At 42.3% G+C, this 26,354-nt stretch overlaps 1 protein-coding gene across 1 annotated transcript in view; it reads right to left on the bottom strand.

The window, feature by feature from the left end:
• Nucleotides 1-26,354, bottom strand: part of Ush2a (usherin) — a 678,886-nt gene that overhangs the window by 254,239 nt on the left and 398,293 nt on the right. The window contains exon 37 of the mRNA XM_021198607.1: nt 22,279-22,458. Coding sequence (XP_021054266.1) covers nt 22,279-22,458 — 180 coding nt within the window. The remainder of the gene's footprint in view (nt 1-22,278; nt 22,459-26,354) is intronic.

The following is a 26,354-nucleotide window of genomic DNA, read 5'->3' as shown; positions in this document are numbered from 1 at the left end:
CATATTCCAACATAATAAAGGTTATGTATGACCAGCCCATGGCCAATATCATCCTAAATGAATAAAACCATTAATAAGCTCCATTAAAATCAGGAAGGGGAGAGGACTGTCCACTCTCCCTACTGCTCATCCATAATGTGATTGAAGCATTAGCTGGAGCAATAAGGCAAGAGAAGGGATACAAATGGGAAAATATTAAGTCAAATTATTTTCAATTGAAGATTATATTATCTTATACCCAGTATTCCCAAAATTTGACTAGGAAAATTGTAGAAATTATCAATAATTTCAGCAAAGTGTTATGATACATAACTGACTTACAAAATTTACCAGCCTTAATACACATGAGTAACAAGCATGCTGGGAAAGAGATCACGGATGGACACGCTACTCTTCCCAGTATCTCAAATAAAATAAAATATTTAGATTATACATAACAAAATGGTAAAAAAGTCTACTTAAATGTGTGAAGAAAGAGAGAGATTAAGAAACATACTGGAATTTGAAGACCTCCTAAGCATACAGCTTGGTAGAATTAACATTGTGAAAAAAAAACTTTCCTACCAAAACAGCTTACTGATTCAATGAAATCACAGTCAACATCCTCATCTCATTCTTCACATAAATAGAAAGAACAACAAAAGACCCAGAATAGCCAATTAGTCCTAGATAAGTGTTTGTTTCTATGCATTCTGCTCATTTTAAGTGCTAAGTGCAACTGTCTATGACCCCAACTTTTATACATCTGTTTCTATTGAGTCAATTTTGTTTGATATTAGAATGACTACTCCAGCTTATTTCTTGGGACCGTTTGCTTGGAAAATTGTTTTCCAACCTTTTACTCTGAGGTAGTATCTGTCCTTGTCACTGAGGTGCGTTTCCTGTATGCAGCAAAATTCTGGGTCCTGATTACATATCCAGTTGGTTAGTCTATGTCTTTTTATTGGGGAGTTGGATCCATAGATGTTAAGAGATATTAAACAAAAGTGGTTGTTACTCCGTTATTTTTGTTGTTAGAGGCGGAATTATGTTTGCATGGCTATCTTCTTTTGGGTTTGTTGAAAGATTACTTTCTTGCTTTTTCTAGGGTGTTGTTTCCCTCCTTGTGTTGGTGTTTTCCATCTATTATCCTTTGTAGGGCTGTATTTGTGGAAAGATATTATGTAAATTTGGTTTTATCATGGAATATCTTGTTTTCTCCAAATATGGTAATTGAGAGTTTTGCAGGATATAGTAGCCTGGGCTGGCATTTGTGTTCTCCTGGGGTCTGTATGACATATGCCCAGGATCTTCTAGATTTCATAGTCTCTGTTGAGAAGTCTGGTGTTAATTCTGATAGGCCTGCCTTTATATGTTACTTGACCTTTTTTTCCCTTACTGCTTTTAATATTCTTTCTTTGTTTAGTGCATTTAGTGTTTGACTATTATGTGACTGGAGGAATTTCTTTTCAGGTCCAGTCTATTTGGAATTCTGTAGGGTTCTTGTATGTTCATGGGCATCTCTTTTTTTAGGCTAGGGAAGTTTTCTTCTATAATTTTGTTGAAGATATTTACTGGCCCTTTAAGTTGGGAATCTTCACTCTCTTCTATACCTATTATCTTTAGGTTTGGTCTTCTCATTGTGTCCTGAATTTCCTGTATGTTTTGGGTTAGGAGCTTTTTGCATTTTGCATTTTCTTTCACTGTTGTGTCCGTGTTTTCTATGGTATCTTCTGCACCTGAGATTCTCTCTTCTCTCTCTTGTATTCTGCTGGTGATGTTGCATCTATGACTCCTGATCTCTTTCCTAGGTTTTCTATCTCCAGGGCTGTCTCCCTTTGTGATTATTTATTTTTTTCTATTTCCATTTTTAGATATTGGATGGTTTTGTTCATTTCCTTTGCCGGTTTGATTGTGTTTTCTTGCAATTCTTTAAGGGAATTTTGTATTTCCTCTTTAAGTGTTTCTAGCTGTTTAGCTGTGTTCTCCTGTATTTCTTTAAGGGAGTTATTTATTTCCTTCTTAAAGTCCTCTATCATCATTATGAGAAGTGATTTTAGATCCGAATCTTGTTTTTTCAGTGTGATGCTGTATCCAGGACTTGCTATGTTGGGAGAATTGGGTTCTGATGATGCCAAGTAATCTTGGTTTCTATTCTTATGCTTGCCTCCCACCATCTGGTTGTTGTTAGTGCTACCTGTCCTGGCTATATCTGATTGGATCCTGTCCTTCCTGCGATCCTAGTTGTGTCAGAGCTCCTGGGAGTCAAGCTGCCTCTAGGACCCTGAGATTCCAGTGTGACTAAGTCACTGGGATCCTGGGATCCTGGGATCCTGGGATCCTGGGTGTGTTAGAGCGCCTGGGATGCTCCCTCTGGATGTTGTGGGACTGGCTGCAGAGTTTGGGCCCCTTTGCTTTATTTTTTGATACATCCTTTCACTGATCAGGAGCCTGACAATTAGGCAAGACTGCCAGGCTACATCCCAGAGGTTCCTCTCTGCTCTCCTAGCAGTGGCTGTGCAGGAAGATCCACTCATGGACATTTTGTATAGGTACTGCAACACCAACCTCAGGTCTCCTTGCTTGCGTGAAAGGACTTTACCAACTAATCTCTCAAGACCCTAAATTCAGGTTCTGTTGAGGAAATAGTCTGCCTTTTACCAGAAGACACAGTGGACATTGGTGTAGCCATTCCAGAGAATACTTTGCTCATAACAACCGCAATGTTAATAGTGGTGAATTCTATAATATTTGACAATATTCCATTGTAAAAAAAATGTCTCTGCCAGGTTGTAGGGTTTTAATTTTTTTCATGAAAAAGTGCTTTAGTGATAAATTCATTTATTCATTAGTCATTATACAAGTAGACTTTCTTCCTGTCTTTCACAGACTTCTTAATTTTTTAAAAAAAGTTAGTTCCATGAGATAAATTGCATGTCTTGAGAAGAACACACTCTCTGCTCAATCCAAGATCAGACCCACTCATCTCCTCTGAGACACAGAGAGAATTAACAGAAAGATCTGAAATTTAATACCAGCCCAATGAGACGACAAGTTTGTAATTAACAATAATGACCCCACTGTGACATACTAATACTGAGTAAACGCATTCGAACATGATTTAATGAACTTTTCTCTGCAACACCTGAACGCGTCTTCTGCAACAGCAAATAGAAGGGAAAAAAAAATCTAAATTTTCATATACAAGTCAAATGTTGAACAGTGCATTCTGGCTTGAAATCTTTCATGAGCTGGAAGTCCAGAAAAGATATCTTCAGAGAAAGCAAAGTCCCCTGACCCCGTAGACAGAGCAGCAGCGAGCCATCTTGGCATTCTCTTTCTCTGAGTATATAGTAGGCTTTACATCTTCACGTTTAACCTAAAATATTTTTAAGTTGCAAATGGAGTATTATTTTGTGTATTTTGTATGATGTGTATATGGGTGGGCATGATAGCCATGGCATTCCTGTGGAGGTCAGAGTTCAACTTTGTGGAGCTGTCTCTCATCGCCCACCATTACGTGTGCTTCAGGGATTAAGCTCAGGTTGCCAGACCTGTGTGGCAGGCACTTTTGGACTGAGACATCTTACAAGACTTGTTTTATATTTTGATTATTTCAAGTATGTTGTGAATATTCATGGGTGAATGTGAAAGGTAGTTTAGCTTCTTGGTAGCAAGTCCCTCCTTGTAACCACCCTGGGAGTGGATGCACCAAGCTGGTTGTCCCCTTACCTTCTACATGGTAGGTGTATTATGGCCCATTGCCCCTGCACCATGCTACTTTGTGAGGCTTGTAAGACATACTTCAGGGCATCACCCCTCACTATTTGGAAACGACGAGCCGAAAAGCATCAGTTAGCACATTAACTCAGGGATCCAGTCTCCTCCCACCGTCAGGTTTTCAACTCTCAGTGACTCAGCCAATTCACGTGCTTGAAATTAGATTCGCCACAGTTGCAGAATCAAGTCTCTTCTTTGGTTTCTGTTGATGGGCAAAGCCTAAAAATGTGTGCTATGTATGCACAAGATGTTAGGGAAGCCTCAGGTGGGTCTGTGGGGGTTAAGCTCCCCTTCACTAGTTGTATGAGCTTAATGGCCTAGTTACAAGGTAATCTCCGTTCCCCAACTTGTGCAGAACCAAAGGTCGAAGAGCAGTCTCCTTGAAGACTTTGTGAAAACTGAGTTCTCCTATAATAGAAGGGCACCTTATGCATGCATGCAAACCACAACAAATCTCATTGTTTTGTACAATTAATATGTGCTAATAAGAATGTAAGAGAGACACACCTGTACCCAGAGAGTCTCCCATGATATAAATAATCACTGTATCAAAGAACCTCTTTTCTCAAATAAAACACTACATCGTCTTAATGGTCCGCTCGGCAACTGGTAATTACATCAGGAGACTCTGGAATTGTAGTCATGAACTTCAAGAAGGAAAAACCTTAACTTTGATAGCCCTACAGCCACCAAACCCTGGATCCAAAATAAAGACATAATCAAATCATGAGAAGCTCCTTAGGAAACCCAGGGAGAAGAGGCTTGGGTTTAGTTACATGGAGATCCTGATAACAGATGTCCTGTGAAGGAATCCAGGAGCAGAGGAAATTTCCTTGACAGCATCCTCAGGGTAGGGCTGATTAGCAGTCCTCCATGCATAAACACCAAGCCTGTTGCTCTCCAGCGTTGCAGGTTGGGCTCAGCATCTGGAAACAGCTGCCCACCTTATCTGTTCCATCCTGTTCAGAACCTCTGCGGGGAAGGCCTCTGACCCTGAGAACAGAGTGTCTGTATTCAAAGGCAAGTTAGTCATGGAAACGTGGCTCACATACCTGCCTGCTGGAGTTCTGTGTCTTAATTACAGGTGTGGAATACCATTGTGAAAAAGATACTGTGACATGTTTGCTTTGTGGATATTTTAAAGATGATCTAGTTCCACAGCTGCCACACTAGAATATCTGAATGACCTAGACTGGAAAGGTGAAACAGGTACCATTAAAATAGAGTGTCATTCTCAGAAAATCTGGTTTAGTGGTTTGGAGGGTGGAACTGAAGAATTTGATCTTAGGGCCTTGGGAAGGTTGCTCAGTGGTTAAGACATTTGACTCAAGCAACAAGCATGATACAGGACCAGAATTTGAGTTTCTATCCATCTACATGTCAAATGGGCAGGTAAGCCCACTGGCTAGGCAAATTAGCTATAAGAATGAGCTCCATGTTCAGTAGAGAGGCTCTAGCTCAATGAATAACATGAACAGTGAGAAAAATTTCTGATGTCACCCTGGGGCCTCCACACACATGTACTCACATGTGCATACTCCACATACATGCACTCACATATGCATACTCCATATTCATGCATTCACATGTGCACACTCCACACACAGGTACTTATATGTGCACATGATATACACATGCACTCACATGTGCATACTCACCTGTAGATGCATATGTGCTTGTATACATATAAACAGGCACATACATTTCATACACATCACATAGGCATTCTCAAAGAAAAGCAAAGAAGTCTGGATGTGGAGTAAGTTCTCAGGTAATGACACTTCCCTGGTTTGGGATGGAATACACTGTGGGGAGCACTGATGGGAACCAGAGATGATAATTTAGCCATGAGAAGCCCAAATCACAGAAAAGCACTGTGCTGGTTTGAATAGGCATGACCCCATAGACTCATGTGTTTGAATGCTTGGACATAGGACATGGCACTGTTAGGAGAGTTGGCCTTTTTAGAGTAGGTGTGGCCTTGTTGGAGGAAATATGTTACCATTGGGCTAGGCTTTGAGGTCTTCTATGTTCAGTCTACACAGTTTGGGAGATGGCCTCCTCTCGGCTGCCTTCAGATCGAGAAGCAGCACTCTCAGCTCTTCCATTACCATGTCTGCCTGCATGCCGCTGTGCTGTTAACTCTGAACCTCTGAGTTCAGGCGATCGAAGCTCTGAAACTCCAAGCCAGCCCCAACTAAGTGTTTTCCTTTATAAGAGTGCTTTGGTCACGGTGTCTGTTCACAGCAGTAAACCTCCAAGGCAGGCAAGCACTGAGGGCAAACCTAGTGGCTGACTAGAAAAAGGTTGTTGGTGAAACTTGGTGCTGAGACATGTAAATGGAGACAGAAGTTCTCAGGAGTACCTCCAGGACAAGGGAGCACCCCTAGGGCAAGGGAGCACCCCCAGGGCAAGGGAGCATCCCTAGGGCAAGGGATCACCCCCCAGGCAAGGGAGCATCCCCAGGGCAAGGGATCACCCCCAGGGCAAGGGAGCATTCCTAAGGCAAGGGAGCATTTCCATGGGTAGCCAGCAGTCATATAGTCTTAGAAGTGATTGTTTTTCTTTGTACTTTCTGGAAAGTTCTTCCTTTGAGAGCTTAGACAAAAGCTGGCACGAGTACCAAGTTTCCCAGTGTTGCATAGTTTGCAAGAAGGGTGAGGGCCTTATTCTTGACTTTGTCCACATCCCTCCAAACATCTTGTTTCCAGATGGTAAAGCCCAATTCAGAGGCTTGTATTATGAAAATACTAATGGCTAACTAATGGCTAACTAATCTCTCATGGCTCCCATGAGAGAAAAATTCCAAAGACTTGGTCTTCAGTGGTATTGGATTCAAGTGGCGAGTGCTACTACCAGCTTCCAACCTATCTTCTATTATGGAGTACCTGAAGAGAGAACCTAACAAGATGACTGAATAAGTCATATGGAGTCTTTATTTATCACCAGTGGGGTTGCCCCAAGCAGAGTAGCAGGAAGCAGCCTTGACCTTCACTTTCTTTGAGTTTTCAAAGACAAAACCCACATCTGTGACATATATAGAAAGGCAGCTGTGGACATTTGCAGCAAGCCAGCATTTTACAGAAGCAGAGAGACAGCAGTTAAGTTGTCAGGCAGTTCTCATAAACTTTGATTCAGGGATACATTATATAGGAACTTAAAAGTGATCCAGAGACCAGTTTATTCTAGGAATTTATTGCTGGTGTAAATGACCAGAGACTAATTTACTCAAGGGGGTTTTAGCAGTTGTATTAACTTAGGATTAATACCATTAGATATTCTTTGCTCTGACCCACCCTGCTTTCTCCGGTGCTGGCTGTTGGGGTCTCTCACCTCCACTAACCACTCTCCCTCTAAACATTATATTGTGCCCCCTGCAGACAGACAGGATTGCCACTGAGAAGACCTCCCCAGATCTCCCAGAATGCAGCATCGTCAGACTGCCCTACGTCGTCGTCATCACTGCCCACTGTCGCTGTCCACTGTCGCTCAGACCAACCACTAACGTCGTCACCACCCACTCGCTCGGACCCGCCTTCCAGACACATCTCCGCTCATGATCGGACTGTGCGCTGCAGAGAGAGACAGAGACAGAAAGAGTTTCTCCAGGGGACTCGGGGAGGGCTTAGAATCCTTCCTTGTCTGATTAATAAAATCATGCTCTGATCAGCGCAAACCGACAGGGCATTCGTCCTTTTCCTTTGCATTTTCCTTTGCAGCCCATCTTATCTTAGGATGTTTAGCTCTTCAGTACGAACCCAGTCCAAAGTGTTTTCTGCCCACACAGATACACACAGCTGGCTACATTTTCAGACCATTCCTAGGGCAATAGCTGGCCATTCATACAATTTGAGGTTTAAGCATGTGGCCTGGTAAGTCCCTCTGCTGACTGAACGGTGTCCCTTCATGGCTCTGATGAAGCACACATCGCTTACAAGAAGTCATGGGACTGAGGGAACTGGAGCAAGAGCAGGGGTCAAACCTGGGAAATCTCATCCTGAGATTGACAGGAGTCAATTGCTCCCCTATCCCTGGCCTGCATGCCTCCCTGTACCCCCATATTTACCCACTGGAGGAGGTCATGTAGCCTAGTAGCCTGGTTAGAATTCCTCTCCCCTTATAAGGTAATATCCAGCAGCACCTGGAATTCCTAATGCAAATGAGGCATCCCAAGCACCCTGGCTCCTGCCAATGCTGTCCATTCACCTCAAAGCCCATACCCATTTCCCAAAGGTATAAATAGCCTTTGCTCCCCAACTCCCATTAAAATGAGTTGTCTTTCTGAAGCCTGCTTGCAGGGAGTCCATTCTTGCTGCAGCCTGAGGTCACTTAGTTCTGGTTGTCATGCCTCCTTCACTTCCCCTCCCTGGATCCACTGGTTGTGATTGAAGGTACACCTCTATGGGGAGGGAAAGGGAGTATGACCAGCAAGAAACAAGCAGTGGAGACTGTGTTCTGAGCCAGGGAGGACCTATCCTTCCCTCTCATCATTCTGAGAAGGAAACTAGATCTGTGTGGCCATAGGAAGAGCAAAGGCAGGATGTGCAAGAATGGAAAACAAGCGGCCACTATCATTCCCCTAGGACATGACACTGTTGCCCTTCCTCCATTATTCCTGAGAGCAACAGGTCCAAGATACACCAGGAAATGCCTAAAACCATGGACTACAGGACTTTTACAACAATGCTTTAACTATCTGTACCCTCATTTTCCATAAAGCTTCGTGCCTACGAGAATGCGGTCAGGGAGTGCAAAGCAAAACTGCAGGAATTTCTTGTCTTCCTGATTGTCTGGTTATTCTTTTCATGGGTTTCAGCCATCTTAGCAATAACTTATTTTTTCTTTACGATTAAGCTGATACTATCTCCCCCTTTCTCTAAAGGAAGAACATTACTGATTGATGCTGCATATCCTGATGGCCAGCAACCCTACCCTTGTACCTTGAATAGAATGTGGGTGATTTGAACACAAGTCCTGTGAGAATGGGACAGTTGATCTGGTAACAAGAGAACTGCAACTGAGAACGATATACAACATGAAAAGCCTGGGCTCCAAGGATGGCATGGGGCAGCGTAAGGCCTGACGCTGCTCCCGAAGGCTACACAATTTAAAACTCATCAATTGTTTAGTTCTGGAACTTTCCACTTACCAATTCAGAACCCAGTTGATCCTGAATAACTAGAAACTGAAGAAAGGGAAGTCACAGGTCAGGAGGGCCATCGTGTGTCTAGAGACCCTACACATGCACACACGCGCATATGCCAAAAGACAGAGGGAGAACACCAGCCTGGGTCCTCTCTGTACCCCTCACGGGTCAGCCACTTTTTTCTCTTTCCCATGAATCTGTATTCTGCTAGATAAGACATCATCCATTACAATAAGAACGGAAGTCAGTGCAAAGCCCCCAAAGAAATTACTGAAGTGTGAGGACCAGGTGTGGCTCCCTGTATCAGTCAGCCCATCTCTTAGGAAAGACTGCACTCCACACTTGCAATTTTTTGGTTGGACAACTGCCACCTGCACACTGAAGTTCCCTTTGTAGCAATTAGTTTGTAATCAGAATGGCACAGCGGTTGGAAGGAATGGCCACTATTGTCTACTTTGAATTAGGAATGGATTGTAGAAACTTCAGGACAGGGTGGTCTTTTCCCATTTACAGAGCTAACGAAAGGGAATGTTTGACTATTTATGCTGTTAATGAAGAAATGGGAATGAGTCCTTGAAATGTCTCAGCTTCATTACGGATTGCCCCAGTTCGTAAGAATATGTCTACTGGTGGGAAAATGCGCATAGGATTTTATGCAAGCCAGATATTGAGTTGCTCTGTGAAGACTAAGGAGAAAAGAAAAGAATAATATTATTTTCTAAGAAATAAAGGCAACATTTCTTCAGGGCACTCTAAGAATTCAAATAAAATTTCAAGTAGCATTTAAACAGTGAAGCCGGCACATCGACATGATTTTTTTTTAACCTTAAAGTTAAAGATAAACCTTTCTTCTGAGATGAAATGCAGACAGGAGAATTGTACTTCTTCCTTTTAAAAACATGATTTTTAATATCAATGAAACTCGGAGAGGCAATACCTCCTGTATTTCTCCCTTGGTAAAGCAGGAGAAATGAGATTTTCATTTAATTATTTTTTTTCAGTCTTTCTGCCTTGCCCCAGGATGCTCTAAAGATAGTACTTAATTGTGTGTGTGTGTGGAGGGGGGCGTGTATGTCTATGTAAACCACAGGAGAGCGCTATGCAAATGCGCGCGGCCACCAGCTCTTGGCTGCAGGCTTGTCGGGTACTTGCTAAGTGCACATCAAAGTTCCCTTCCTTCTTCTCCACGGCTCAGAAGTTTGTGCCTATTCTAAAGTGTTTTTATAAGCAGCAAGTTCACTGTCAAGACTATCAGCATTAAAAGTAAAGAAAGCCTCAAAAACTGTAATTGGAAATATATCCCTTCCTTTGGCTGAGGACACTTAATTTTATAAATGTGCGATAGAGTGTGTGCACATATTCAGACATATACCCACCACTTCCACATCGGGAACTATCCATTGCAGAAGGACAAAGGTAGGGATTTAGTCACAGTATGTGAGCATGTATTTAAGACAGACACTAACACCATGACTATTCTAGAAGAGAACATGACTAAAGTTAGGTAGGGTAGTGTGTGTTTTGAAAAGCACAGTTTTATTAAGAATTTAAATGTATTTCATTGGCTGAGTTCACACACTTTATTACCATCCATGGGTTCAGATTTTTTCCAGGGAGGGGAAAAAAAAACAAAAACAAAATGGCAGCACATTTGGAAGATATACACAGAAGGAAAACATTATGCACAACTATTCTGAAGATTCATAAGAACCCGGTGTAATATAAATTCTGTGGTTTTTAATATCCTGAAGGCAAGGACAAACCATCTGTTTATGTGGGAGAGTGTTGTTTTAGAGAACACCATTCAACTCTATCCTAGATCTTCATTGAGGCTCTTATATCATCAAAAGGCAGTGAATCTCACCCTTCCTTCCACCCTCTGAACACCGTAATATACCGTACTGGCCCATTCGTTATAACTCCCACTTCATTTATGTTTGCATTTCCATCTCTTCGCACTCTTCCAGTTTTTAAGACACACCGTGGTCCCTTGCATGTGTAAGCAGCTGCATTTTTGCATGCATTAAGCATCTACTTAAATCTTGCAAATCACTCAAGGTGGATGGATGGGTATCAGAAAGGAAATACCAAATGCATACCGAGGAGCTCTTTAAGCAGGGAACAGGAAGTCCTACCCTTTTGAAAACTATTAGTTTTATTATTATTATTATTATTATTTTTAAGTCACATGTTATCCTATGGTGAAGAAAGGCTGACAGGCATGCAAGTCCTCAGGCTCGAATTGTTGTGGCTCCGAGAAATGAACCAAGTAGTCTAGAGGGCGACAGATCTGCAGTCTGGTACTATGTGGTAGATGGAGGGAACTGACTCTCCCGTTGTCCCCTGACCTCTATGCATGTGCCATTGCAAGTAAAAAACCTTCCACATAAATATAAACAAACAAACACGATTTTTTTGAGTGAAGGAGAATACAAGTTCATGTGAACAAATTACATTTAGAGCCTCAGATTCAGGTCAACTGAAGGAAATATCTACTGTATCCTTTTTCTTTTAAGGCAGAGCCATGGCTTGAGCTAAGAGCTTCCTGGAATTGTCCCTCTCTCTTGGAGGGTGGGTGCTTTGAGTGTCCCCACACTGTCGGCTCACTTCCTTCTCTTAAATAGCAGGTGCTCTTCTCATTCCCTTTCTTAACTGATTTTTTTTGATTAATACCTGCTTCCCATATCTTCTGCAATGCACGAAGAAGAGGGATATTTAATTATCTTTGAGATCAGAGGTAAAACTTCACTCACACCAACAGAAGACAACAATCACAGTGAGGCAGTCTTATTTTACCAAATGTGTTAATGTCGGCTGTGCCATATTATAACTTAATTAAATATCACCTAAATGATGAGGAGAACAGAGATTTGTTTCCACAAAAATTAATTGTTTTATGCAATGTAAGATTAGGACTTAGATGGCCAACCTGCTGAAAGCAATCTACAGATTCAATGCAATCCCCATCAAAATTCCAACTCAATTCTTCACTGAATTACAAAGGGCAATTTGTAAATTCATCTGGAATAACAAAAGACCTAGGATTGCAAAAACTATTCTCAACAATAAAAGAACCTCTGGGGGAATCACCATGCTTGACCTCAAGCTGTACTATAGAGCAATTGTAATAAAAACTGCACGGTACTGGTACAGCAACAGATAGATAGATCAATGGAATAGAATTGAAGACCCAGAAATGAACCCATACACCTATGGTTACTTGATCTTTGACAAGGGAGCTAAAACCATTCAGTGGAAAAAAAGACAGCATTTTCAACAAATGGTGCTGGCACAACTGACAGTTATCATATAGAACAATGCGAATTGATCCATTCTTATCTCCTTGTACAAAGCTCAAGTCTAAGTGGATCAAAGAACTCCACATAAAACCAGAGACACTGAAATTTATAGAGGAGAAAGTAGGGAAAAGCCTTGAAGATATGGGCACAGGGGAAAAATTCCTNANCAGAACAGCAATATCCTGTGCTGTAAGATCAAGAATCGACAAATGGAACCTCATAAAATTGCAAAGCTTCTGTAGGGCAAAAGATACTGTCAATAAGACAAAAGGGCCACCAACTAATTGGGAAAGAATTTTTACCAATCCTAAATCTGATAGGGGACTAATATCCAATATATATAAAGAGCTGAAGAAGCTGAACTCCAGAAATTCAAATAACCCCATTAAAAATGGGGTACAGAGCTAAACAAAGAATTCTCAACTGAGGAATACCAAAGGGCTGAGAAGTTCTTGAAAAAAAATGTTCAACATCCTTAATCATCAGGGAAACGCAAATCAAAACAACCCTGAGATTCCACCTCACACCAGTCAGAATGGCTAAGATCAAAAATTCAGGTGACAGCAGATGCTGGCAAGGATGTGGAGAAAGAGGAACACTCCTCCATTGGTGGTGGGACTGCAAGCTTATACAACCACTCTGGAAATCAGTCTGGCGGTTCCTCTGAAAACTGGACATAGTACTACCAGCAGATCCAGCATATACCCAGAAGATGTTCAACTGGTAATAAGGACACATGCTCCACTATGTTCATAGCAGCCCTATTTATAATAGCCAGAAGTTGGAAATAACCCAGATGTCCCTTAACAGAGGAATGGATACAGAAAATAAGATACATTTACACAATGGAGTACAGCTATTAAAAACAATGCATTTATGAAATTCTTAGGCAAATGGATGTATCTGGAGGATATCATCCTGAGTGAGATAACCCAATGACACAAGAAGTCACGTGATATACACTCCCTGATAAGTGGATATTAGCCCAGAAACTTAGAATACCCAAGATACAATTTGCAAAACATAAGAAAATCAAGAAGAAGGAAGACCAACGCATGGNTACTTCATTCNTCCCTAGAATAGGGAATAAAATACCCATGGAAGGAGTTACAGAGACAAAGTTTGGAGTTAAGATGAAAGAATGGACCATCCAGAGACTGCCCTACCCGGGGGTCCATCCAATAAACAGCCACCAAACACAGACACTATTGCATATGCCAGCAAGATTTTGCTGAAAGAACCCTGATATAGCTGTCTCTTGTGAGGCTATACCAGTGCCTGGCAAATACAGAAGTGGATGGTAATAGTCAGCTATTGGATGGAACACAGGGCCCCCAATGGAGGCGCTAGAGAAAGTATCCAAGGAACTGAAAATGTCTGCATCCCTATAGGTGGAGCTATATATGAACTAACCAGTACCCCCTGAGCTCCTGTCTCTAGCTGCATATGTAGCAGAAGATGGCCTATTCGGTCATCATTGGGAAGAGAGGCCCCATGGTCTTGCAAACTTTATATGCCCCAGTACAGGGGAACGCCAGGGCCAAGAAGTGGGAGTGAGTGGGTAGGGGAGCAGGGCAGGGGGAGAGTATAGGGGAATTTTGGGATAGTATTTTAAATGTAAATGAAGAAAATAATCTTAAAAAAAAATTAGGACTTAGTCAAACTATCCTGTCAGAACCGTGTCAGGTTGTAAAAACAGGAAAAAAAAAATCTTGTCATTAGATTATTAGATTCACCTTATTTATCGGTATATATTTGTTTCCCTTTTAAAGACTTTAGTTTTATTTTTTTAACATGTGTGTGTGTGTGTGTGTGTGTGTGTGTGTGTGTGTGTGCATATGTGCAAGCACAAGTATGTGCAGTGTCCATGGAAACCAAAAGAAGGTGTTATGTTCCCTGGAGCAGGAGTGGTACAGTCACAGGTGCCACCCCAGGCAGGCGCTACAAACCCAACTTCAGGCCTCGAGAGAGCAGCATGTGTTCTTGACAGCTGACCCACCTCTCCTGAGCCTTGTTCTGCTTAACCTAAAAAGTGGGGTTCACAAACTATATGTTAAGGGCATAGTTTTTGGAATAAAGATACTATACTTACAAATGACAAATTATCACCCTAAGAAAGTAACTTGGCTCTCTATAAAACTTCTGGGTAACTATTTAGCCACATGGACTATTAGCGTTAGTTACACTGGCTCTATAAAAACCTATGGTAAATATTTAGCCACATGTGGTATTGCTATGTACGCAGAACTGTGTGCTATGTTTAGGCTCTGAGTTCAATTATATTCAGCCTATCTTTGTTTTGTTTTGTTTCTAAAGTCCTGGGTTTTTACTGCTCTTCTCAATGACCTGTCTAACTCTTGGTTGTAATAACTCATTGCAAGTGGTGGCTAAAACAAAGAATTAGACATACGGAGACCTCGGGACTTCAAGAGTTGATGCTATTTGTTCTATGCTGCAAAGACAAAATTGACAAGAGGAAGACCAATAATTTGGATGGCTCCAATCTAATGTTAAACCCTGAATAATGATTACCCAAGTAAAAGACACAGTCAAGACAATTTTCAAGACCGTTGTATAAGTCCTGCTACCACAGCATGTGCCCCTGTTCACCTGTTAGGCAAATACTTTACCTTACCCATTTGGGCTACAAAATTTTACAAACCAAACATTGCTCCTGTATTCATAGCTCATAAATGTTTGATAGTTCTGGCAGAACTAAACAGAAATAAGAAATAAAGAGTTCTGGGTTGTAAAAAAAGCTAAAAGAATTTTTAAATATCACCCACACATAACAAGGATACAGACTGTTCCTTCAAAGACTGAGTTATAAACACATTAATTTATTTACTGTGTGGGCACATGTGTGCTGGTCAGAGGCCAGTCTGCAGGAGTCACTTCTTCGTTTCCAGCTTTTGGAGACAGGGTCTCTCTGGTTGCCTCTGTTTCTGTACCACATGAGCAGCCTAGTGTTCCAGACTAGCTGGCCTGTGAGTTTCCGGCCGATTCTTCGGTCTACAGCCCCATCTTGCTAAGGTGTGCTGGGGTCTAGATGTGTTCTGCTGCATCCTGCTTCTTACACGGAGGATCCGAGGCTTACTATTGCGTCATCATGCTGGGGAAACTAAGTGTTTTCACTTGCTCAGCCATTCCCGCTCCCCCACACCCCCAGCCAGGCCCTGATTTATACACATCTTAGACACGATTTTATTGATCTAGATTTCTTGATATTTATACCAAAAGAAGATGTCCATATTAGTTTTGCTGGTAAGAGCAATTTTCTTGTTTCTCCTTTAATGATTTATGTTTTCAAAAGTTTGGGTCCCTATACCATTCTTTTGAAACAGGAAAGACATGGGCTGGAGAGATGACTCAGCAATTAAGAGCATGCACTGCTTTTGCAGAGGACCCTGGTTCTGTTCTGAGCACTCACGTGGTACCCCAAACAAGCCATTGCTTCAGTTCTATGGGATTCTATACCTTCTGATCTCTGTTGGCGTCAGACGCGCGTGTGATACTCATATATACATGAAAATAAAACATCAATACACATAAAAATAAATAAATAAACCTTAAAAGATAAGAATAAAATAAAAGCGGGACAGACTTAATAGAAATGTTTTTATATGTCTAGTCTGTTTTTATATGTCTAGTTTTTATATGTCTAGTCTCCACAGGCATAGCTGATACAGTATAACAGAGCATCACAGGAAGCAAGCAGTGAACAGTCACCAGCTATGCAAATAAACACAGTTCTATCAGGTGGAAGTCAACCAGGTGGAATCCTCAGCAAGCCCATTTCATGGAGGTAAACACTGAGGATCAGGTGCCGGTATGCTGTGCATTTGCCCACAGCAACCCTGGCAGCTAGTAAATCCATGTCTGTATGACTCCACCATCTGTGGCTCTGTGATGTAGGCTCTAGCCCCACCCTTATGGATTCTGCTCTGTCACACATGTGTTAGGTAGTGAGGATGGGAAGGGGCTGTGGAAAGGATCTCGAGGCAGATTCACTTGTAGCCACTTTCCAGGTCTCTCTTTTCTGTTTTCAGAGAACACATTTTGGAAAACAATGGCTTCCCAAGCCTTATATTCCTGTGGCGCTTCTAAGTTGTCGTAATCCTAATCGATTTGAAGGTTGGAATCGCCAATAGTTTATTGCCAGAGAGAGCTGGATGGAGTTTGGAAGCACAGGAGGCCCTGAGTTCCTTCCATAGTAATGTTGAAGCCATTTACATAAACAGAAGAAAGCGATTCCTTCTGTAAAAACCACGAAGCATTCATAAAAAAATAAATAAATAACCAGCTGTAGCCCGTCAGTGCGACGTGTGTCAGTAATCATTTTAAACTATGCCCTTTCATACCTCTCCCGTCTCTTTCTGCCTTCTGAGTTGGTCTTTGATGTAACAAAGACAGTTTCAGACAAGATTCCAGCTCATCTGGAAAAAAAAAGGCTTAAGTCTGGAGGCAAAATGCAGTGTATTTAAAATTTATACACTCCATAATGCCTTTGTTCTGAACTTGAAGATCCCGCAAAACTTGGGAGCGCCTCTGTCCTCCCTCCTTAAGCTCATTTCTCCCTGTTCTGCTTATTATCCAGCCGCCGTGGCTTGAGCAGGCGCTTCCACCATTTAACTACATGCAGAGTCATGGCTGACCCCTTCTGATCAATTGCCAATCCATACAGGTTTGACTGATAAAAGAGCCAATTAGATTTAAGCAAATTAAGGGACATCACCAATGTCAACCACTTATTAAACTGAACACCGAATTCCATGCATACAAAACACAGATGCACCGAGCCCCATTAAGCGCTGAAATCCTAACCCCATTAGTAACTCCAGACCTTGGTAGGGTAAAGGTCACAGGGAGGTTTCATATTTATGGATTAACATTTGGATTCCTTTTTTATTTTTTAAACTCTTTGCCTAGAACCCTTGAACCTGGACCATAATGCTATTCAAGAGCTTAGATTAAAGTGATCTTTCATTTCCCAGAGTATCTTAGTCCCAAGTAGGAATATTATGTTTTAGAAATAATACATAATGCAGTGAGTATAGGAATTTGGAATTCTGAGTGCATGGGGGAGGTAGGGCTGTGCTCCCCAGATGAAAGCAAGATGTACTCCTCACAGATCCTAAATACTAAAACTTATTTCTTTTTGCAAAAAGGGTATTTTAGGGATTAACACCATTACTCTACATACTTAGCTCAGTAGCAATCGCTGTCTTCCATTCCTAAGTTCAGATGACATGGGTTCATCAGATTTCCCTTGTGTGCATGTGTGTGTCTCTGTTCATGTATCAGCATGAGTGTTCACGTACACATGGAAGCCAGAGGTTGACACCAGGTGTCCTCCTTCCTCCTTGATTATGCTCCTCCTTGTGTCTGGAGATGGGGGTCTCTCTCTGAACCTGGAGCCCTCTAACTCAGCTAGTCTCTTTGGTCGAACTGCTCCTCAGTGCTGGCTTTCTATGTGTGAGGTCTCATACCGGTTAGAACCAGGTTCTGAAGATTGAGTCAGGTCCTCACAATTGTCCAGCAAGTGCTTGATTCACTGAATCATCTCTCCAGCCTCGTACCTGTCACTGACATGCCATCATTTCCCCATCAACAAGAGAAGAGTTGGATACTAGCAGAAGAGATGCCTCTTTAGCATCAGCTAAGAAATGAGGAAAAAGTGTGTGCATGTGTGTGTGTGTGTGTGTGTGTGTGTGTGTGTGTGTGTGTGTCCAGCAGGGGGCATCAGATTCCTTGGTGCTTGATTTACAGGAAGTTATGAGTCACCTGACATACATGGTGGGAACCAAACTCTGAAAGGTTCTTTGAAAGAGTGGTTTGCACTCTTAAGTGCAGAGCCATTTCTCCAGCCTGGCATTTAAAATTCTTCATACCGCATGCCCTTGTCTCCTTTGTCTAGATTCCTGCATAAGCTAAGGCGTATTCATCTTATACTCGTTGGAGAAAATGTAACTGAGCTCATGAAATGTGGAGCTGTTTCCTACATTAATTCTCTGGTCAGGACTGCAGCTAGATTTACATGGCCATGGCCTTTCTCCACTGGAAAGCTGTGCACAGAAGAGGTCACAGCTGTGCATGGAGGAGGTCACAGCTGTGCACTGAGGAGGTCACAGCTGTGCACTGAGGAGGTCACAGCTGGGCACAGAGGAGGTCACAGCTGTGCACTGAGGAGGTCACAGCTGTGCATGGAGGAGGTCACAGCTGGGCACGGAGGAGGTCACAGCTGTGCACAGAGGAGGTCACAGCTGTGAACGGAGGAGGGCACAGCTGTGCACGGAGGAGGTCACAGCTGTGCATGGAGGAGGTCACAGCTGTGAACAGAGGAGGGCACAGCTGTGCACTGAGGAGGCCACAGCTGTGCACGGAGGAGGTCACAGCTGGGCATGGAGGAGGTCACAGCTGGGCACGGAGGAGGTCACAGCTGTGCATGGAGGAGGTCACAGCTGTGAACAGAGGAGNGCATGGAGGAGGTCACAGCTGGGCACGGAGGAGGTCACAGCTGTGCATGGAGGAGGTCACAGCTGTGAACAGAGGAGGGCACAGCTGTGCACTGAGGAGGTCACAGCTGTGCACGGAGGCGGGCACAGCTTTGGCAAGGACTATCACATAAAGGTCCTCAGGTAGAAACTGGGTCTGCAAGAAACTTAGGAATGATAACCCCACAGCTTGTTATTAAGCTATTTATCTGAGTTTGTGCGTGCAGTGTAAGCATATGTGTGTGTAGATGCATATACATATACACAAGAGCATGCTAGAGGAGGACACCAGGTCTCTGACAAGGCTGCACTTGGCTGTTCTAGTTAGGCTGCCCGTCTAAAACAATCCTCTACTCTCAATCCCCTACAGTTCTGGGCGACAGGCATTGAAAGCTATGTGGACCAGTCTGTGTGCTTGCTAGGGATCTGAATTCACGCCTTCACACAGCATAGCAAGCAGGTTCCCTGTGAGCCACATCCTCAGGCCCTCGTTAAGCTGACCTGACCAACTTATTCATGCTCTCACCAATTATTCATCACACACCTACCTTGTGCCAAGTCTGATTTAGGCACTGAAGATAAAAATGAACAGGGTCCAGTCCCTGCTATGTAGGATCTTATCGGCAGAAACTGTGATGGTCAAATTAAACAGATGACTTCAATACACGTGAGTGTATTCTGGGATGTGGACTGAATCTCAGAGTAGGTTGGCAATAGATAGCATGCTGATGAACTGATGAAATAGGTGAATTTATTCATGTAGGTGTGGGGGGGGTATGTGTGTGATATATATGTGTATTGTCTGTGTATGTGTGTGGTGTATGTGTGGTGTGTGTATGGTGTGTGTGTATGCGTGTGTGTATGGTGTATATGGTGTGTGGTGTGTGTGTGTGTAGTATGTGTGGGTTTTAGTGTGTATGGTGTGTGTGTGGTATGTGTGGTGCATGTGTGTGGTATATGTGAACTGTCTGTGCATGGTGTGTGTGTGTGTGTGTGTGTGGTATATGTATATTGTCTGTGTGTGGTGTGTGGCATATGTGTATGTGTGTGTGTATGTGTGTGGTGTATGTGGTATGTGTGTATGTGTGTATGGTATGTGTATGGTATGTATGTATGTGTGTGGTGTGTAATGTGCATGGTGTGTGTGGTGCGTGTGGGTGTGTGTGTATGTGTGCGTGTGGTAGTGTGCGTGGTGTGTATGTGTATGTGTGTGTTGTGTGTATGGTGTGTAATGTGCATGTTGTATGTGGTGTGTGTGTGTGGTGTATGTGTGTGGTACGTATATGTACGTGTGTATGAGTATATGTGCAGGTGAGTGTGTGGTGTGTACGCATATGTATGCTTTGAAAGGGCTTTAGTGAGCATGTGCTTGTGTGGAGACAAGAAGAGGACATTGGTATCTTGCTACAACCTTCTCCCCTTTATTTCCCTGAGTCAGAATGGTTTGCTGAGCCTTGATCTTACTCTTTTGTACTCGGGTGAGTGGTCAGTTAGATGTATCTACTGCCTCACATTCCACACCCAGGCACTGGGATTTCAGGCATGCAGTCATGCCCAGCTTTTACATGGGAGCTGACCTATTCAAACACAGGTCCTCACAGTTCTGCACTAAGCACTCAGCCGTGCTGAGCCACCCCTCCAGCCCCGCCCACCAGGTAATATTTGATACAGCAACCACTAGGTAAAGGAAAACCACTGGTATCCTCCCAACCCCCCAAACTTTCTCTAATGCTACTTTTTCATGTATCTGAAAAGAAACCATAGCTCAGGTAACTTTGTTTCAAACCTCACATTACCCAGCATAGAAAGACACTGGAAACATGGTATCACTAGAGAGATGGACCAAGGAAAGCAAGGCAGTGGCTGTACCCAGCGGCTGTACCCGGCAAACAGGACTGGAAAGCAGGGACTGCCCAGAAGCGTCTCTGCCAGTTGGCTCCCTCCTGTCTGCTGCTTCATTTACTGCCCATTTCTGTATGAAGCAGGGCTCACTGGAAGGCATGCAAGACTTCTTTAATAACTCTCAGCACTAATTTAATTCTACTTAAACACACATATTCTACTGAATGCCACATGCTTTTCAGCGTGATTTTTATGTGTAAATCATGATAATCCGTTTTCAGCTCATTAAGTAAAAGGAAGCATGAACTAAAACCTATTTAATCAATGAGGTATCACCTTTAAACTGCCACAAGGTCATAAAAGAGATCATTTCAAAGCAATAAGTTTCCTAATTGTGATCAACAACAACCTAATGTCGGGAGAAAGGAAGTTCTGGTGGCAGCAATAAAATGGTAAATGCTCTGTCCCCAAAGATACCGCTTCCTCTTTGGGTGAAGGGTCGCCTCCCAAATCAGGACCTCTGGGCACTCACTTTCAGTGGTTGCACTGATCCTGGGTGGTACAAACCACTGGAGAGCCTCAGTTCACAGTGGGTCTCAGCTCTGCCTCACACCTCAGAAAGCAATGACTTAATTTCTACTATTTCTGTTACATTGCTCCTTGTATTCACAAACACACCCCTGTGTGTGTAATTTGTGACCAATAAGCATGCACTATCTTAACTGAGTGATTATCACATACAGAAAAGAACTTATTAGACCACACAGGTCCAACTACCCCATGAACAATGTATGAAATGAGCTCCTTTGCCATAAACTGAGAATGATCAAAGTCGGAGTGCATACAGTAAAAGGAGCATATAGTTAGTTAAGGTTCTTCAACACCAGGAAGTTTGGCTGCAGGGCAGACATGAGATCTCCTTGGTCATTCTCCTGAAGTATTTTCTGAAAGCCCACAATCGCAAGCCTCAGCTGAATGTCTCTTACTTTCAACGTGCTTTCTATTCAGGATCTATAACTATCAGACTAAGGGGGAGATTTCTTCTTAGCCTTTAAACCTCACAAGTAGTTAGGGCATGAGATGGAGCTGACTTCACATCTAAGATCAATAATTGTGGTTGTTCCAAACTGCACCAATTTTGAATAGAAATATTTAAAATGAGCATACCCAGAATGCATTGGATTTCACCTAGGAATGGGGGTAGAGTGTTTGATGGGATGACGTATTTATGCTGCGTGTGAGTGAGAGTCTGACTGTAATAGCCACACCCTGACCTTTACAAGAGGACCTTTAATTAAAACTGATACTGTCAATATGTTCTGCAAACCCTGAGCACGGGTGCTCCTGTCTCTTCCACATATACTGCCAGCATTGAAAGGGTTTAACAAAATGTAGTAAGTTGAAGAAATGAGAAAACAAACAAAAATAAACAACAAATAAAACATTTACTAATGTCTTTAAGATATGGACATCAGAGATATCTGTGTATGCAGATATATATATATATATATATATATATATATATATATATATACACACACACACACAAAGTAAACAAACAAAAAACAAACAAAAAAGACTCATTAATCAATAAGAAGTTTTCAAAAAAGAAAATGTCCTAAACATGCAAAACTACAGCAGAGCCCTTCAATTCTAAAAGACAGAGTTCACTTGTCACTCTGTACTTGGTCCTCCTGTTTAAAACCAGTAAAGCCAACAACAGACTTCACAGACTCACCCCCGGGAGGCATTTCAACAGAGACACGGTCACTGAGCACGCTCCCTCTGCTGTTGGAAGCATTCACTTGTACCATGTAGTGCAAGCAAGGAACCAGTCCATCCACCAGCACCCAGAGCCTGTTTCCTTCGCTGCTGTGGATGGTTTTTGTACCACTGAGAAGGGTGTAGTTGTCACCTGCTGATTGAAGAGGAAAATTACACTTAACAGATTATCTTCTGCAGCTGCCTGAGTATCTTCTCAGGTTGGTTTCATGTTTCATGAAATGGCCACATATAAAACATTTATAAAAATATATTCTCACAGGTCTTAGCCAAGGTGCAAAGGAAAGAATGCCTGCTGACTGCTGGAGAGACCCGGGCTTAGAACCCATGCTTAGCTTTTTTAGTAATGTGTCTTCTCCCAAGATGCCCAAAATTTCTGAGTATTTAGCTTTTATCTATGAACTTGAGGTGGGTGATTGTCACACAGTATCACCATGAAACTCAGCTGAGATATTTCTTTCCTGCACCCAGCATAAAATATCTGCTCAAAACTGCCTGTTATTTGGTGTTTGGGGGCTTCTGAGCATAATGTGTAGAATAGCACATAGCTAAGAAGTATTCTGTGTATGTGGCTCATCAATGTATATAGTCTGACTAACTGCCTGTGAACAAATCTACCCAGATCTCTCATTACAATGAGAAGACAATACGGATTGCTGCTCCTGTTTTGCAATATAATCCACAATTCACACTTGCAAGACAAATATAATCCATTCAATTTTCGCCCACCAGACAAATGTAATCCACTCAATTCACACCCACAAGACAAATGTAATCCATACAACTCACACCCACCAAACAGATGTAATCCATACAATTCACATCTGCAAGACAAATGTAATCTGTACAATATGCACCTATAAGAGAAATGCAAGAAAACTGGCATGTGCTTAAGATGTAAGTACCTGGCATCCTGTTTCCTCAGTGGCTATTAACTCTGTGCTAATCATCAAAATCTGTTGTCGTTCAATTAAAATCTAGTGTTGTTCAATTGTGACCAGCACAAATCTCACCTTATCATGTCATTTTTATTCGATCAGATAATATTCCAAATTCTAAGACTAACAAGAGTCTGATATCTGCTTAGGGTGTAGCCATTTCATGTAACATTGGTGGGAAAGATAAGATTAAGCATATACAAAAAAAATCTTTAAAGTTATTTATAAATATTTATAATAATTTATAGTTGAGGGAAGTAGCTGAAAATTTTATTGTGACAATGTATGCACAGTTAAGTGTCTTCTGTGGGCCACGAGAAATCCTGAAGACCACACAATAACTTGTCAGTTTGGTCTTGAAATTGGTACAAAGAGATGGCTATTCCAGAGAGAATAATACTGTCAATGGTCCAGAGTGCTGGGAAGTGTAGTTGCTATTTATTTTCAGTAAAGAAGTATTCTAAGTTTATGGACAGATACCAGGTTTGAGATGGAAATAGGAACTCTATCCTGCCATACATGCAATGCAGTGACCACAGAGTTCTAAATTTTAAGGCTTCACTCCATTTGACTTTCCTTCTGAATTGTGTCATTTGAGCCTTCTGAGGTTCTCTGTGGCTATGTGGCTCAATTGAAGAGCGCTGAATGCCAACTGTATACAAGGAGACAAGATGACTCCTCAAAAGCATAAAGTGTGGGCCCTGTACCCGAGAAGTCTGCTAAGAGGGCATGCAGATCCTGTCTGGTCATTGTCTCAGGACAAGCACACGGTCAGCATGAGGACAGTTTCAGGCCCCAGGATGCCCAGCTCTTTGGAAGCAATTTTACTAATGGCTAAAATGAAGACTGCTGTTGTCACAAGCTCAGCTGTAAAATTCCAAAAAGGTCACCTTATCCTACTGAGACCCAGACAGATGCTCATCTGGCAAGAAAGTTGTGTAATTTGCACATCGTATAAAAGATTGAAAATTGTAAAACACGACAAAATTCTACAATTATGCCACAAGAGCATAATTTTACCTATTTCTAGCCAGGTGTGAACACAAGAGCAAGCATCTACGCTCAAAACACCAGAGAAGGTGTCCTCCTTGTATTAGGTTTGTTTATTTGTATTGGAAGCAATTTTTTGAGCTATAAAAGAGACCCTGTCAGGAGCTTTGAAAATGGCATGGCAGAGAGAAATATATTAAGTACCACTTTACTCTAAGTTTGCCATATAACAACATTAATACATGGTAATTATACAATTAGTTGTAACGTTAGTTTCTAGCTATAGAACAATGATTACTGAGTAATTATAAGAAGTATATAATTACTCAATAATTATGAGAAGGAAGCAATTATATAACCATTTTGCTCAGCTCAAAAAAAAAAAAAAAATCACACGTGTATCTTCAGGAGCCATGCAGCCGAGTGAGCACAATCTTCCCTCACGCCTCCACAAACACATGGTTCAATTCAGAGAACCGAGAGTGATGGCCAGGATTTCCACTCTCCACGAAGCTCAAAAATCCTCGCTTCAAAACCCGATGTGGATCCACAGATGAGAGTACCTTCTCCATCCCACCACCCTACGCTTCCCTTTCTCTTTCACCTTCATGACTTTGGGCTCCCAGATAAAGGGAGCAGGTTGTTAAAATACACAGCCCTGCGTTGCGCCTCTGGACTGAGCCGTGCTTTAGCATTTTCCTCTGCCTGTATTTAGTTTCCTGTAGCCTGGACAGGTGGGTCTGCTTTGCTCAGTCTCAAAAAACTAAGTCAGGAAGCCTGAGGTGATAAGCAGTCCATCACAGACCTCCCTTCCGTCGGCTCTGCCTTGGGCGGCCCAGGCTCCGTGGGAGTAATGATGGGAATATGGGTCCCGGTAAGTTTCTGGGTTTGGGAACCAGAGCTCGCCATACTCTGAACCCCAGTGTTGCAATGTTTAGCAGAGCCCCTCTGATCCGCACCGCTCAAGCTTAACGCAAGACCCTGGACTTCAAGACCAGCCGGGAGAGCCAGACTCTTTGTAGAATGGGTTGCTTTTAGCAGTCATCCATGGTTTATCCACTTTGGAGTCACTCAGGGCCATTTCACAAATATGTGCACGACTGAGTTTCACTCAAACCTACTGAGTGAGGAGATAGATCAGTACAGGAAGCAGAATCACGGTTGATTCATCGACACTGAAATCTGAGAGCCACCAGCTGAGTTAGTTATCTGTAGTTATGCCATTTTAAAGATGTATTTATTTTATGTGTATGAGTGTTCTACTTGTATTTATGTTTGTGCACCACGTGTGTGTCTGATGCCCAGAGTCTGATTCCTGGAGTTATAGATAGTTGTGACCCACCAAGTGGGAAATGGGAACCAAACCTGGGTCCTATATAAGAGTAGTCAGTGCTCTCAACTTCTGAGCCATTGCGCTGGCCCCAACAATTAGGGAAATCTTAGGGCAATGATCACATTTCATTTCCTCTGCTTCTAAAAGTAGCAGGACCACACGTGGCTTCCTAACTAAAAAGAAGCTTTTGACTCTGGATGTAGGCTATAAAATGTTTATTCTGTTAGTAAATTAGCTATATAATGAAAGAGTATAGTATATAAACAAATCACTCACACATGCACACACAGACACAAACACACACACACACACACATACACACACAGAGTTGATATATAAACAAGACCTATCTTTGAAAGCTACAAAGTCTAACACAACTGCTGTATGAAAAATGTTAATATATGCATGAAAGAACTTCAAAGTGAGTTATAGGCTATCACTGTGGTCTCTATGATGACAGTAACTTCATGACTATAGTAGCTATGACAACAGTGACTTCACAATTTCTGACTTGGTGTTTTCTTCCCCTTCTGTGTCTCTCTCCTTCATGGTTTAGGGACTGAAAACAGGCATATTACATCACAAGGAGGGAACAAGTCTTATATAGGTCTTAGAAGTGACATATTATTATTACTATTATTTTATGTGTATATGTATTCTCTGTGCTGTTATATGCATGTGTGTGCAAAGGGCAAGAGGAAGTCAACAGTGTCCTCGGAGCTGGAGTTGCAGGCAGTCCTGTGATCCTCAGGAGGGCACTGGGAACTGTGT

The sequence above is a fragment of the Mus pahari genome, chromosome 5, assembly GCF_900095145.1.
Source record: "Mus pahari chromosome 5, PAHARI_EIJ_v1.1, whole genome shotgun sequence".
NCBI lineage: Eukaryota > Metazoa > Chordata > Mammalia > Rodentia > Muridae > Mus > Mus pahari.
Note: the sequence above shows the minus strand (reverse complement) of the source record. Positions and strands in the feature narration are given on the sequence as shown.